At 35.2% G+C, this 15,922-nt stretch overlaps 1 protein-coding gene across 4 annotated transcripts in view; it reads right to left on the bottom strand.

Annotated features, from left to right (window-relative positions):
- Positions 1-15,922, bottom strand: part of LOC129962088 (multiple epidermal growth factor-like domains protein 11) — a 308,991-nt gene that overhangs the window by 47,404 nt on the left and 245,665 nt on the right. For all 4 annotated transcript variants that reach the window (XM_056075806.1, XM_056075809.1, XM_056075805.1 and 1 more), the window contains 2 exons: positions 6,703-6,847; positions 1,537-1,649 (listed from right to left, as the gene is read on the bottom strand). In XM_056075806.1, coding sequence (XP_055931781.1) covers positions 1,537-1,649; positions 6,703-6,847 — 258 coding nt within the window. The remainder of the gene's footprint in view (positions 1-1,536; positions 1,650-6,702; positions 6,848-15,922) is intronic.

A 15,922-nucleotide genomic window follows, 5' to 3' on the forward strand; every position in this document is an offset into this window, starting at 1 on the left:
CTCAATAGAAAGTACTGAAGATTTATTGCCCAATATATATTTTTCTATTCTGCAGATTACAAGAGGGGCGTAGCTAGAATAATAAGCATCGGAGGTGTAGCATTTATGGGTCCTTGTCATCCTTATATTGCTTTAGTAAATATAAATATCGCGATACTATTTTTTGCAGCTTCTCCATATTTCATTCAAAAAACGATCTAAATACATAAATGTATTGCCACCTGGTAGCATAAGTCAACCATCTAACTCTCCGACCCGCCCAAAGGCACACGGATTTAAACCATAAAACTGAATGACCGGACCGCCGCAACAGCAACATTGGCGGGAACTGTGGTTGAGTCCTAAGGGCCGTCACCGGCCAAGGTACAACCCTCCCCGAAGGAAGTACGTCCCGTCATCGATGGGAGGAGCTAGATCCACCACCTATTAGTGTACCCTCCAGGATGGCGAGATCCAACCACCATGCCGGAAGCATCACATCCTCATTTCGAGGTGCCTCCGATGCTGATTACAATAGTGCAGATAGAGTGATAGAAGATTTACTGCACTCAACCTCCTTTAATCTTCTTTACCACCCATCCGATTTTCCCACCTACCCTCATTACAACGGCACATCAACAAATCCTGACCTAACTATGGTTTCGGATGATCTAGTACCTAACGCCGCAAGAGATGTAATTTGCGATCTCGGATCTGGACACAGAGTGATCATTACAACAATGAAGGAAAATATTCATATAAAAAATGTCCTCAACCTCCTTTAGTCTTCTTCACCACCCATACGATTTTCCCACCTACCCTCATTACAACGGCACATCAACAAATCCTAACCTAACTATGGTTTCGGATGATCTAGTACCTAACGCCGTAAGAGATTCAATTTGCGATCTCGGATCTGGACACAGAGTGATCATTACAACAATGAAGGAAAATATTCATATAAAAAATGTCCTCAACCTCCTTTAATCTTCTTCACTACCCATCCGATTTTCCCACCTACCCTCATTACAACGGCACATCAACAAATCCTGACTTAACTATGGTTTCGGATGATCTAGCACCTAACGCCGTAAGAGATGTAATTTGCGATCTCGGATCTGGACACAGAGTGATCATTACAACAATGAAGGAAAATATTCATATAAAAAATGTCAAATATAGTAGACCACAAACGCAGATGGAACTTTACAAAAGCCAACTGGAATGCAGTTACTGCAGATCCAGTATAGGGTTTTGAAGATGATAATATATTCCATATGGTTAGCATTGATGCTTCCTTTAAGAGATCCTATGAGACAATCAACAAATTAATAGACAATCAACAAAATTGCTAGAAAGTGGATTCCCAGAGGAATTCAATTACAAACTATTCTTGTTTCCACATCTCCACTGCAGTTTATCATTGTAGAGAAAACATGATTTTTTTTTATTATCTCACATCTAGACTACATTCAGAGAACAGCTAGCTTAAATCTGGAGAAATTCAAACGTTTTCTGCTCATCCTTCATCATTAACAGACATCTTTTCTCACTTACCTGGCGAACAGAAGCACTCCCCCGTGGATCGCAGACATAGTGCGTCGTTCATGCACTGGCACTTTTCTTTGCAGTAATATCCCCAGGAGTCTCCATCGCAGACTTCATCGCATCTTTAAGAAGGAAAACATCAGAAAGAAGCAATTAAAAATCAGTAGACACACAAAAAGAAGAGACCCTAAACTGAATCAAAGCAGTTTACAGAAGTTACTATTCATATTAAGAAACTCTGTTTCATCATTAATCTGACAACTTACCAACTGGCATACTAAACTTAATTTAAGAAGAAAAAAATTAATAGAAATTGAATACTGAAAATATTAAAGCAATACGTTACAAATCTGTAATGTTGCTTCTCATCACGGTTAGACCGTTGTCACTGTTAGACCGTTTCCATCAATCACTGGAAAGACCGTTTTACGATGAGCTCCTTTGGATGCCTTTCGGATGCCGAATCAGTGATACCAGAGCTTGGCGACCATTTGGTGACTTTGGCGACAACATATACAATACTGGAATCCTTCATAATTTTGGTGATAGAGCCAATAGGAACAGAGATATGCCTGATTGTTCCAGAACCTTCTCTGCTCGGCTCCGGGAACTATTAAAGGCCGGCAGTCTCAAGCTGAAGACGGTCGTGTTTCGAGTCCTGGATTAGTTTAGTTTAGTTATCTTAACATCCAGTTGTAAAGCAACACTAGGGCTATTTTGGGACGGACCTCGTAATTTTGAACCGCGGTCAGATGTCGAGGACGACACCTGAGCTGGCACCCCCCTCTCCACGCCACACCACACCAGCGGGAGGACGTTTGGCGGATTTAACGTACAACAGACCCCCTTACACGACGGTTCTTCGGTGGAATCGGGTCTTGAACCTGAAACCCTACGGTTCAAAAGCCGATACCTTACCACCAGGCCACCGCGGCCTTCTTCGAGTCCTGGAAAGAGTGCTCGAAAGAATCGCATAACGAGTTAACAGCCATTTAGTTGGATTAGTCCAGCGAAGCGCATGTGTTGAGTGGAGTTCAAGCGATTGCTGAATTGAGCTGTGTTCCGAATCCTGGAATTTATTGCAGAAACTGATAACTAAGATTGACTGATACACTGATACTGACTGATACAAATACTGATATATACTGACTGATACAAATACTGATATATACTGATTGATACAAATACTGATATATACTGAGTGATACAAATATCATTCCACACTGGGATTTCTCTTCTGCGGTAGAGATATTGATGACAATGTGTCAGTGGACATGTTTTTGTCTTTAATTGACGGATGGGTGAAAAGAAGAAAGGAAAGTCTTTGCTATTGTAATTAGAATGGGAAAAGTTGGGAGGTTTTCAGTGGTGTATGCAAGATTAAATACACTCATGTTCAAAATTAAGGTCACAAAAATGTTTTTCAAAGTAATTCTAAATGGCTACCAGTAAAATTTAAACAAATTATATTTTATATGTTGTGAAGGACAGCTAACACGATATTAACCTTTTTTGTGGGAAAAAATGTTGTTTAGCATTAGGTTTTGGGGAACTACTGAAATTAGATCGTTTAGGCATTTGGGATTTTTGCCTGCCATTTTGTGAATATTGCATTAAAACAAAAAAATTAATCTGTTTCAGTGAGAACGAGTTCTCATAATCCTTTAGACGATGCCTTGAGATGGAGAACCGTTGGTAGGCTTGAAGCTGGGCAGTCTCAAGTGAGGGTGGCTCGATGGTTATAAGTGGCACCGAAAGTGGTATCCAGGCTGTGGAATCAATTCCAAACAAGTGGTACTGTAACTAGGAAGGCCGGCCAAGGCCGTCACAGAGCAAAGACGCCTGCAAATGATCACTATTTGGCATTAAGCGCACGAGGGCATAGGCTGACAACGGCTCCTCAACTTGCTCGTGACCTTGCTGCTGCGTCTGGAATAGGAATTTCCAGACAAAAAGTATACAAACGTCTAGCAGAGAGGACTCTTTATGTCCAACGACCAGTTGAGTGCGTCCCTTTGACTGCATCCAACAGAAAAGCCCGTCTGTTGTGGTGCCTAACATATCAGTCTTGGGCACAGCAAGAATAAGGGCGTTCTTTTCAGTGATGAGTCGCGATTTACCACACATAGTGACACTCGTCGAATCTTCATATGGAGAGAGCAAGGAGCTCACTATCATCCCTCCTACGTAAAAGAAATCGACATATTTTGTGGCAGAGGAATCCTTATCTAGGGTGGCATAATGTGTGGCAGTCGTACACCACTGCACGACTTCGATGCGGGTACTGTCAATGCATATCGCTATAGGGATGAGATCCTTGAAACCTATGTGAGGTTGTTCCGGGGTGCTTTTGGCCCAGACTTCATATTTATGGATGAAAACGCGCTTCCACACAGAGCCCAGATCGTTGATGATTTTCTTGAGGAAGAGGATATACGACGTATGGACTGGCCCTCGAAAACCCCGGATCACAATCCTATTGAACATGTTTGAGATGGTCTTGGAAGAGCCATTGCACAGCGTAACCCCCCTACTAATACCCTCCAAGAGTTAAAAGTCGCCCTTATGGAAAAATGGGCTTTGTTGCTCCAAGCATTTATAGACACCCTAATAAACAGTATGAAAGCTCGTTGTGATGCCAGTATAGCAGTGCACGGTCGTCACATTTCATATTAGACAAGCTTTTCCCGAGATAAATGCTGTATCTCTGATTCATAATGTAACACTTTTTGATATATCCTATTTCTTAATTCCCAATTAAAATCTTTTCCATGTTGTTATGTGTCTATGTTCTTTCTTCCATTGTAGTGTACCTCTGTGGCAAATTGCGTGGCAACACATTAAATAGTTTTTCATTTTTCGCAGATTTTATGTTTGTGACCTTAATTTTGGACATGAGTGTAGATAAAAGACAGTAATGATGAGGAGAAAATAGATATAGTTAAAAGAAAAGACCATCATGCATGCTTTATAGCATCGTCCAGGCAAGACAGCAAACATGCTATATAGAACCTCATATTCGATTCATACCGAGTGAAAATTAATGAGGCGGAGGAGATTACCAATCGGTCTTAAACGAGTCCAAAACCTAATACAAAGTCTTGACAAACTGTGCCAGTTTTATATGCCTAATACTTTTATTTTATCTGATACAAAGCATGAGGTTGATACAGATCATCCAATCCGATTCTGAATTCACATACAAATGCATGTTCTCCATTTGAAATAATAAATTTCTTTAGATACGACCATGGATTCCTGTATGCCTACCTATTTTCTTATCATTGTTTACATTCCATACATATTTTTTCAAGTTATATTTGAAATATCTTGTTTCTTTGCATATAATCTATCTTTGGCAGGCCAAAAAAAAAAAAAAAAAAAAAAAAAAAATGAAGCGAGCTATAAATTATTCCAGTAAATTTTTTTCTAATGTATTTTTATCCGTTTTTGCCCTAAAAATCATTTGAGAGCGCTTTAATAACTATCAAATGATCAGCAGGTACTTAGCTATTGGTTGATATTACTTACAGAATGATAGTTTCCTTATCTTGAGCATAAATATCGATGCATAGTAATATAAATTATACAACGAATTGTAGAATCTAAATTTTAGAGACTCATTTTTAAAAATCAAAACCACATAATTTTTTCAGTGTTCTTGCTTTTACAACAATCGGTATATAAATACTTTTAGGGTTTTTGATGCCATTTTTCATTACAGGAATAACGGGTTTTCCGTGCTTTGTTGTTTTTAATTTAACCTGATTTATTTAGTTATATTAACGTTTTACAGCAACACTAGAGCTATTTTGGGACAGACCTTCTAATTTTGAACTGCGGTCAGATGATGAGAACGACACCTGGGCTGACACCCCCCTCTCTACATCAACGGGAGGACGTTTAGCTCGTACAGACTTAGCGAGCATCACACCCGCTTAGATGACAGTTCTTCGGTGGAATCGGGTCTCGAACCTGAAACCCTTCGGTTCCGAAACCTTATCATCAGGCCACTGCGGCTCTTGGTTTAACTTGGAGAGAGGATGATGGGATTTAGATGATATGGATATGGATGAATAAGGATTGATGAATTTTAATTAATTTATTAAAAAATAATGAATTTATAACAAATGAAGAATTTCATAAGTGAAGTATTTCTAAGTTTATTCCTTCAGTTTTCATTTTAAGGATAAATAATATTTTTTCCAGAAAAAGACGGAAAGGAAAATTCTGCTATAATTCAAAATCCAGATCGAAAGGATCCCAAGCTTTTAAAAATGTAAAAAAAGAAAGGAGGTATTACAAGAATCAACAGGCAAACATTAAAATAAATGTTCGTTAAAAGTTATAAATTTTTTTTTCGGTTCTTACCGGGTGTTCTAGCATTCTTTTCCTTTGATTTGCTACAAATAACAAGGGCCACGGTGACCTGGAGGTAAAGTTTAAACATCGGTAATGGAGAGGTTCAGGCTGGAGACCGGATTCCACCGAAGAATCATCGTTTAGCAGGCTTAGTGCACTTTAAATTCGTCGGTATCAAACGTCTTCCTGCTGGTCTGGTGGAATCCGGAAGTTTGGAGAGAGAGGTACCAATTTTTGTGTGGTCCTCTTCATCTCACCGCGGTTCAAAATTACGAGATCCGTTCCAAAATATCACTAATAGTACTTTAAAAACGGAACGTTAATGTAACTAAGCTACAAGTAACATCGTAAAAATCAAATAATTTATAAACATTTTTTAAAAAAATCTCTTAAATTAGTTCTGTTGAAACTCAGGATATTATACACTCTCCAAGGAATGCCACGATCCTCTTCTCTAAAACAGCATACAGATACAAAATGGTTGCCAATGTTATCGTATTAGCAGAGGCACGATTTGGTATGCATTAGCAAAACTGATTATAATCTAGGATTGTATACATTTGGAACATCAAGGCACATCAGATCCATTTGTTGCCCATATAAACTAAAGTGCAAGGTGGATTTGAGTAACGATTTCGAAGATGGAATATTATGTATATCTTGGTAAAATTGTTTATCTAAAATCTAATATTTTTACTCTTTTAATAAGCTTAAAAACACTTACCTTGAGCACTTGCATGTATAGAAAGATTCGTTATGAAAGTATCAAAAATTTCAAATTATTGCTTAAATAATAAATTTCATAAAACTCACTTCGCTCCTTTGAAACCTAACGAGCAGTTACAAGATCCATCAATCGGGTTGCAAACTGCCTCGTTTCTGCACTCACATTTTTCCGTGCAATTCTGTCCATAAGTGCCTGCATCACAGCTTCGGTCACAGTTTGTACCTTTCCAACCTGTTTTAGATATTTTATTTATTAAGATTTTTTTCATTAAGCGAAGAAAAATTCGATTGAAGCATACTGCAGCTATTAGAAAATAAGAAACCAGTGATGTATTCACGTGTAAGAAGTTTTTAGAATATAAGAAATAGAGACATTTCCAGACTAGAAAATTTATTCAAGTTAATTTCAATAGTGTGATTTCAAATATTTAAATATGTATGATGCACTAAAGTTGAATTTATTCCACTAGAAAGCAATATTTGCTATACATTAAGGCACTTTATACATTAAATTGAACGTATTACAGATTGTCAAAAGTTATTTGAGTCTATATAAACTCGATTAATAATGCTATTAAAAGCAATTTTTAAAAGCACACGTTTTTACATCAATTCCTTTCCACACACGTTTTTCACACACAGCTTAAATACGGTATCTAGCTGGTCTAAAAGCACACTGCTAAGAATACTAATGAATTCTGCGCAAGTGCGGGAACTAGACTAGTAAAATTTCGAATAAATATAAAATTTTTTTGATATTAAATTCTATTTTTGACGTATATGATTTGGAATTATTCAATTTATTTCTAGGAATGATGAAAACTGGCTAAAATCAATTAAAATATATATATATATATATATATATATATATATATATATATATAAATTTGTCGGCTTCGAGGCTCGAACTGAAGACCTGCAAAACTAAGCGCTGCACTCTGCCGATACAGCCACCAAGCCTCGTAACGTGAGAGCTTATGAAGGGGCTAAAAGTCTTAATACGACTTTCCAGTAAAATTTTAAATACGGTGTCAATCTGGTATAAAAGCACAATGCTAAGAATACGAATGAATTCTACGCATGTGCGTAAACTTGACTCGTAAAATTTCGAATGCATATAGAAATATTTTGATATTTAATTCTATTTTTGACGTATCTGATTTGGAATTATACCATTTATCTCTAGGAATGATGAAAACTGGCTAAAATCAATTTTAAAAAAAAAGAAAAATATATAAAAATATTTATCGGCTTCGAGCCTCGAACTGAAGACCCTCCAAGCTAAGCGCTGCACTCTGCCGATCCAACCACAAAGCCTCGTAACCAAAGAGCTTATGTAACGTAAGGAGCTACGTAAAGAGCTAAGAGTCTCATTACGACTTTCCAATAAAATTTTAAATACGGTGTCAATCTGGTTTAAAAGCACAATGCTAAGAATACGAATGAATTCTACGCATGTGCGTGAAATTGACTCATAAAATTTCGAATAAATTTAAAAATATTTTTATATTAAATCCTATCTTTGACGTATATAATTTGGAATCATTTAATTTATTTCTAGGAATGATGGAGAAAACTGGATAAAATCCATTAAAAAATATGTATATATAAAAATATTTGTCGGCTTCGAGCGTCGAACTGAAGACCTGCAAAACATAGCGCGGCACTCTGCCGATCCAGCCAAAACGCCTCGTAAACTGCGAGCTTCTGAAGGGTCTAGGATTCTCATTACGACTGTCCAATAAAATTTTAAATACGGTGTCAATCTTATCTAAAATCACAATGCTAAGAATACGAATAAATTCTGCGCATGAGCGTGAAATTTACTCGTAAAATTTCGAATAAATATAGAAATATTTTGATATTAAATCCTTTTTTTGACGTATATGTTTTGGAATTATTCAATTTATCTCTAGGAATGATGGAGAAATCTGGCTAAAATAAGTTAAAAAATAAATAAATGTATATATAAATATTTATCGGCTTCGAGCCTCGAACTGAAGACTGCAAAACTAAGCGCTGCACTCTGCCGATCCAGCCACAAAGCCTCGTAATCTGAGAGCATCTGAAGGGGCTAAGATTCTCATTACGACTGTAAAGTAAAATTTTAAATACGGTGTTACTCTTGTCTAAAAGCACAATGCTAAGAATACGAATGAATTTTGCGCATGTGCGTGAAATTGACTCGAAAAATTTCGAATAAATATAGAAATATTTGTATACTAAATCCTATTTTTGATGTATATGATTTGGAATAATTCAATTTATCTCTAGGAATGATGGAGAAAACTGGCTAAAATCAATTTAAAAAAAATATATAAAATAATTTGTCGGCTTCGGGCCTCGAACTGAAGACCTGCAAAACTAAGCGTTACAATATGCCATTGTAGCCAAAAAGCATCGTAACCCGAGAGCTTCTGAAGAAACTAAGAGTCTCATTACGACTGTCCAGTAAAATTTTAAATGTGGTGTCAATCTGGTCTAAAAGCACAATGATAAGAATACGAATGAATTCTGCGCATGTGCGTGAAATTGACTCATAAAATTTCGAATAAATTTAGAAATATTTTTATATTAAATCCTATCTTTGACGTATATGATGTGGAATCATTTAATTTATTTCTAGGAATGATGGAGAAAACTGCATAAAATCCATTAAAAAATATGTATATATAAAAATATTTGTCGGCTTCGAGCCTCGAACTGAAGACCTGCAAAACTAAGCGTTACAATATGCCATTGTAGCCACCAAGCCTCGTAACCAGAGAGCTTCTGAAGGGTCAAAGAGTCTGATCACGGCTATCCACTAAAAGTTTTAAATATGGTGTCAATCTGGTCAAAAAGCACAATGCTAAGAATATTAATGATATCTGCGCATGTGGGTGAACTTGAATCGTAAAATTTCGATTAAATATAGAAATATTTTCAGATTAAATTTTATTTATGAGACATATGATTTGGAATAATTCATAGTAACTGTAGGAATATTGAAGAAAAATAGTTAAAAAAAATTTAAAAAATAAAGTATGTAAAACTATTTGCAAAGTTTCGGGAAACGAACTGAAGTCCTGCAAAAACTAATGTCACACACTGCAGATCTTGCCACTAAGCCTCGTATCCTGAAAGCGCCGGAACGATATAAGATTATCATCACGGCTATCCACTAAAAGTTTTAAATACGGTGTCAATCTCGTCAAAAAGCACAATGCTAAGAATATTAATGATATCTGCGCATGTGCGTAAAATTTCGATTAAATATAGAAATATTTTGAGATTAAATTTTATTTTTGTAACATATGATTTGGAATAATTCATAGTAACTCTAGGAATAATGGAGAAAGCTAAAAAATTTTTAAAAATAAAGTATTTAAAACTATTTGCAAAGTTTCGGGAATCGAACTGAAGTCCTGCAAAAAGGAGTTTCACACCCTGCCGATCTTGCCACCAAGCCTCGTACCCTGAGCGTGCCGGTACGGCCTAATATTCTCATCACGGCTATCCACTAAAAGTTTTAAATACGGTGTCAATCTGGTCAAAAAGCACAATTCTAAGAATATTAATGATATCTGCGCATGTGCGTGAGTTTGAATCATAAATTTCGATTAAATATAGAAATATTTTGAAATTAAATTTTATTTTTGAGACATATGATTTGGAATAATTCATAGTAACTGTAGGAATAATGGAGAAAAATAGCTAAAATAAATTTAAAAAATAAAATATTTAAAACTATTTGCAAAGTTTCGGGAAACGAACTGAAGTCCTGCAAAAACTAATGTCACACACTGCAGATCTTGCCACTAAGCCTCGTATCCTGAAAGCGCATGAACGATATAAGATTCTCATCACGGCTATCCACTAAAAGTTTTAAATACGGTGTCAATCTGGTCAAAACGCACAATGCTAAGAATATTAATGATATCTGCGCATGTGCGTGAATTTGAATCGTAAAATTTCGATTAAATATAGAAATATTTTGAGATTAAAATTTATTTTTGTGACATATGATTTGAAATAATTTATAGTAACTCTAGGAATAATGGAGAAAGCTAAAAATTTTTTAAAAATAAAGTATTTAAAACTATTTGCAAAGTTTCGGTAATCGAACTGAAGTCCTGCAAAAAGTAGTGTCACACCCTGCCGATCTTGCCACCAAGCCTCGTACCCTGAGAGCGCCGGTACGGCCTAAGATTCTCATCACGGCTATCCACTAAAAGTTTTACATACGGTGTCAATCTGGTCAAAAAGCACAATGCTAAAAATATTAATGATATCTGCGCATTTGCGTGAACTTGAATCGTAAAATTTCGATTAAATATAGTAATATTTTGAAATTAAATTTTATTTTTGAAACATATGATTTGGAATAATTCATAGTAACTGTAGGAATATTGAAGAAAAATAGTTAAAAAAAATTTTAAAAATAAAGTATGTAAAACTATTTGCAAAGTTTCGGGAAACGAACTGAAGTCCTGCAAAAACTAATGTCACGCACTGCAGATCTTGCCACTAAGCCTCGTATCCTGAAAGCGCCGGAACGATATAAGATTCTCATCACGGCTATCCTCTAAAAGTTTTAAATACGGTGTCAATCTGGCCAAAACGCACAATGCTAAGAATATTAATGATATCTGCGCATGTGCGTAAAATTTCGATTAAATATAGAAATATTTTGAGATTAAATTTTATTTTTGTAACATATGATTTGGAATAATTCATAGTAACTCTAGGAATAAAGGAGAAAGCTAAAAAAATTTTAAAAATAAAGTATTTAAAACTATTTGCAAAGTTTCGGGAATCGAACTGAAGTCCTGCAAAAAGTAGTGTCACACCCTGCCGATCTTGCCACCAAGCCTCGTACCCTGAGAGTGCCGGTACGGCCTAATATTCTCATCACGGCTATCCACTAAAAGTTTTACATACGGTGTCAATCTGGTCAAAAAGCACAATGCTAAAAATATTAATGATATCTGCGCATGTGCGTGAGTTTGAAAAGTAAAATTTCGATTAAATATAGAAATATTTTGAGTTTAAATTTTATTTTTGAGACATATGATTTGGAATAATTCATAGTAACTGTAGGAATATTGGAGAAAAATAGCTAAAATAAATTTAAAAAATAAAGTATATCAAACTATTTGCAAAGTTTCGGGAATCGAACTGAAGTCCTGCAAAAAGGAGTGTCGCACCATGCCGATCTTGCCACCAAACCTCGTACCCTCACAGCGCCGGAACTGCCTAAGATTCTCATCACGGCTATCCACTGAAAGTTTTAAATACGGTGTCAATCTCGTCAAAAAGCACAATGCTAAGAATATTAATGATATCTGCGAATGTGCGTGAATTTTACTCGTAAAATTTCGATTAAATATAGAAATATTTTGAGATTAAAATTTATTTTGTTGACATATGATTTGAAATAATTTATAGTAACTCTAGGAATAAAGGAGAAAGCTAAAAAAATTTTAAAAATAAAGTATTTAAAACTATTTGCAAAGTTTCGGGAATCAAACTGAAGTCCTGCAAAAAGGAATGCCACACACTGCAGATCTTGCCACTAAGCCTCGTAACCTCACAGCGCCGGAACGGCCTAAGATTCTCATCACGGCTATCCACTAAAAGTGTTAAATACGGTGTCAATCTGGTCAAAAAGCACAATGCTAAGAATATTAATGATATCTGCGCATGTGCGTGAACTTGAATCGTAAAATTTCGATTAAATATAGAAACATTTTGAAATTAAATTTTATTTTTGAGACATATGATTTGGAATAATTCATAGTAACTGTAGGAATAATGGAGAAAAATAGCTAAAATAAATTTAAAAATTAAAGTATATAAAACTATTTGCAAAGTTTCGGGAATCGAACTGAAGTCCTGCAAAAAGGAGTGTCGCACCCTGCCGATCTTGCCACAACGCCTCGTACCGTGAGAGATCCGGAACGGTCTAAGATTCTCATCACGGCTATCCACTAAAAGTGTTAAATACGGTGTCAGTCTGGTCAAAAAGGACAATGCTAAGAATATTAATGATATCTGCGCATGAACGTGAACTTGACTCGTAAAATTTAGATTAAATATAAAAACATTTTGAAATTAAATTTTATTTTTGAGACATATGATTTGGAATAATTCATAGTAACTGTAGGAATATTGGAGAAAAATAGTTAAAATAAATTTAAAAAATAAAGTATATAAAATTATTTGCAAAGTTTCGGGAATCGAACTGAAGTCCTGCAAAAAGGAATGCCACACACTGCAGACCTTGCCACTAAGCCTCGTACCCTCACAGCGCCAGAACGGTTAAGATTCTCATCACGGCTATCCACTAAAAGTGTTAAATACGGTGTCAATCTGGTCAAAAAGCACAATGCTAAGAATATTAATGATATCTGCGCATGTGCGTGAACTTGAATCGTAAAATTTCGATTAAATATAGAAACATTTTGAAATTAAATTTTATTTTTTAAACATATGATTTTTAATAATTCATAGTAACTGTAGGAATATTGGAGAAAAATAGCTAAAAAAATTCAAAAAATAAAGTATATAAAACTATTTGCAAAGTTTCGAGAATCGAACTGAAGTCCTGCAAAAAGGAGTGTCGCACCATGCCGATCTTGCCACAACGCCTCGTACCGTGAGAGATCCGGAACGGTCTAAGATTCTCATCACGGCTATCCACTAAAAGTGTTAAATACGGTGTCAGTCTGGTCAAAAAGGGCAATGCTAAGAATATTAATGATATCTGCGCATAAACGTAAACTTGACTCGTAAAATTTAGATTAAATATAGAAACATTTTGAAATTAAATTTTATTTTTGAGACACATGATTTGTAATAATTCATAGTAACTGTAGAAATATTGGAGAAAAATAGTTAAAATAAATTTAAAAAATAAAGTATATAAAACTATTTGCAAAGTTTCGGGAATCGAACTGAAGTCCTGCAAAAAGGATTGACACACCCTGCCGATCTTGCCACAAAGCCTCGCACCTTCACAGCGCCGGAACGGCCTAAGATTCTCATCACGGCTATCCACTAAAAGTGTTAAATACGGTGTCAATCTGGTCAAAAAGCACAATGCTAAGAATATTAATGATATCTGCGCATGTGCGTGAACTTGAATCGTAAAATTTCGATTAAATATAGAAACATTTTGAAAATAATTTTATTTTTTAAACATATGATTTTTAATAATTCATAGTAACTGTAAGAATATTGGAGAAAAATTGCTAAAAAAATTCAAAAAATAAAGTATATAAAACTATTTGCAAAGTTTCGGGAATCGAACTGAAGTCCTGCAAAAAGGAGTGTCGCACCATGCCGATCTTGCCACAACGCCTCGTACCGTGAGTGATCCGGAACGGTCTAAGATTCTCATCACGGCTTTCCACTAAAAGTGTTAAATACGCAGTGAGTCTGGTTAAAAAGCACAATGCTAAGAATATTAATGATATCTGCGCATGTGCATGAACTTAAATCGTAAAATTTCGATTAAATATAGAAACATTTTGAAATTAAATTTTATTTTTTAAACATATGATTTTTAATAATTCATAGTAACTGTAGGAATATTGGAGAAGAATAGCTAAAAAAATTCAAAAAATAAAGTATATAAAACTATTTGCAAAGTTTCGGGAATCGAAGTCCTGCAAAAAGTAGTGTCGCACCATGCCGATCTTGCCACAACACCTCGTACCGTGAGAGATCCGGAACGGCCTAAGATTCTCATCACGGCTATCCACTAAAAATCTTAAATACAGTGTCAATCTGGATCAAAAAGCACAATGCTAAGAATATTAATGATATCTGTGCATGTGCGTGAACGTGAATCGTAAAATTTCGATTAAATATAGAAATATTTTGAGTTTAAATTTTATTTTTGAGACATATGATTTGGAATAATTCATAGCAACTCTAGGAATACTGGAGAAAGCTAAAATAAATTAAAAAAATAAAGTATGTAAAACTATTTGCAAAGTTTCGGGAATCGAACTGAAGTCCTGCAAAAAGGAGTGTCGCACCATGCCGATCTTGCACCAAGCCTCGTACCCTGAGAGCGCCGGAACACCCTAAGATTCTCATCATGGCTATCCACTGAAAGTTTTAAATACGGTGTCAATCTCGTCAAAAAGCACAATGCTAAGAATATTAATCATATCTGCGCATGTGCGTGAATTGAATCGTAAAATTTCGATTAAATATAGAAATATTTTGAGTTTAAATTTTATTTTTGATACATATGATTTGAAATAATTCATAGTAACTGTAGGAATATTGGAGAAAAATAGCTAAAATAAATTTAAAAAATAAAGTATATAAAACTATTTGCAAAGTTTCGGGAATCGAACTGAAGTCCTGCAAAAAGGAGTGTCGCACCATGCCGATCTTGCCACAACGAATCGTACCGTGAGAGATCCGGAACGGTCTAAGATTCTCATCACGGCTATCCACTAAAAGTGTTAAATACGGTGTCAATCTCGTCAAAAAGCACAATGCTAAGAATATTAATGGTATCTGCGCATGTGTGTGAACTTGAATCGTAAAATTTCGATTAAATATAGAAATATTTTGAGTTTAAATTTTATTTTTGAGACATATGATTTGGAATAATTCATAGTAACTGTAGGAATATTGGAGAAAAATAGCTAAAATAAATTTAAAAAATAAAGTATATAAAACTATTTGCAAAGTTTCGGGAATCAAACTGAAGTCCTGCAAAAAAGAATGCCACACACTGCAGATCTTGCCACTAAGCCTCGTAACCTCACAGCGCCGGAACGGCCTAAGATTCTCATCACGGCTATCCGCTAAAAGTATTAAATACGGTGTCAGTCTGGTCAAAAATGACAATGCTAAGAATAATAATAAAATCTGCGCATGTGCGTGAACTTGACTCGTAAAATTTCGATTAAATATAGAAACATTTTGAAATTAAATTTTATTTTTGAGATATATGATTTGGAATAATTCATAGTAACTGTAGAAATATTGGAGAAAAATAGTTAAAATAAATTTAAAAAATAAAGTATATAAAATTATTTGCAAAGTTTCGGGAATCGAACTGAAGTCCTGCAAAATTTAATGCCACACACTGCAGATCTTGCCACTAACCCTCGTACCCTCACAGCGCCGGAACGGCCTAAGATTCTCATCACGGCTATCCACTAAAAGTTTTAAATACGGTGTCCATCTGGTCAAAAAGCACAATGCTTAGAATATTAATGATATCTGCGCATGAACGTGAACTTGACTCGTAAAATTTCGATTAAATATAGAAATATTTTGAGTCTAAATTTTATTT

This window comes from Argiope bruennichi, chromosome 2 (genome assembly GCF_947563725.1).
Source record: "Argiope bruennichi chromosome 2, qqArgBrue1.1, whole genome shotgun sequence".
Taxonomy (NCBI): Eukaryota; Metazoa; Arthropoda; class Arachnida; order Araneae; family Araneidae; genus Argiope; species Argiope bruennichi.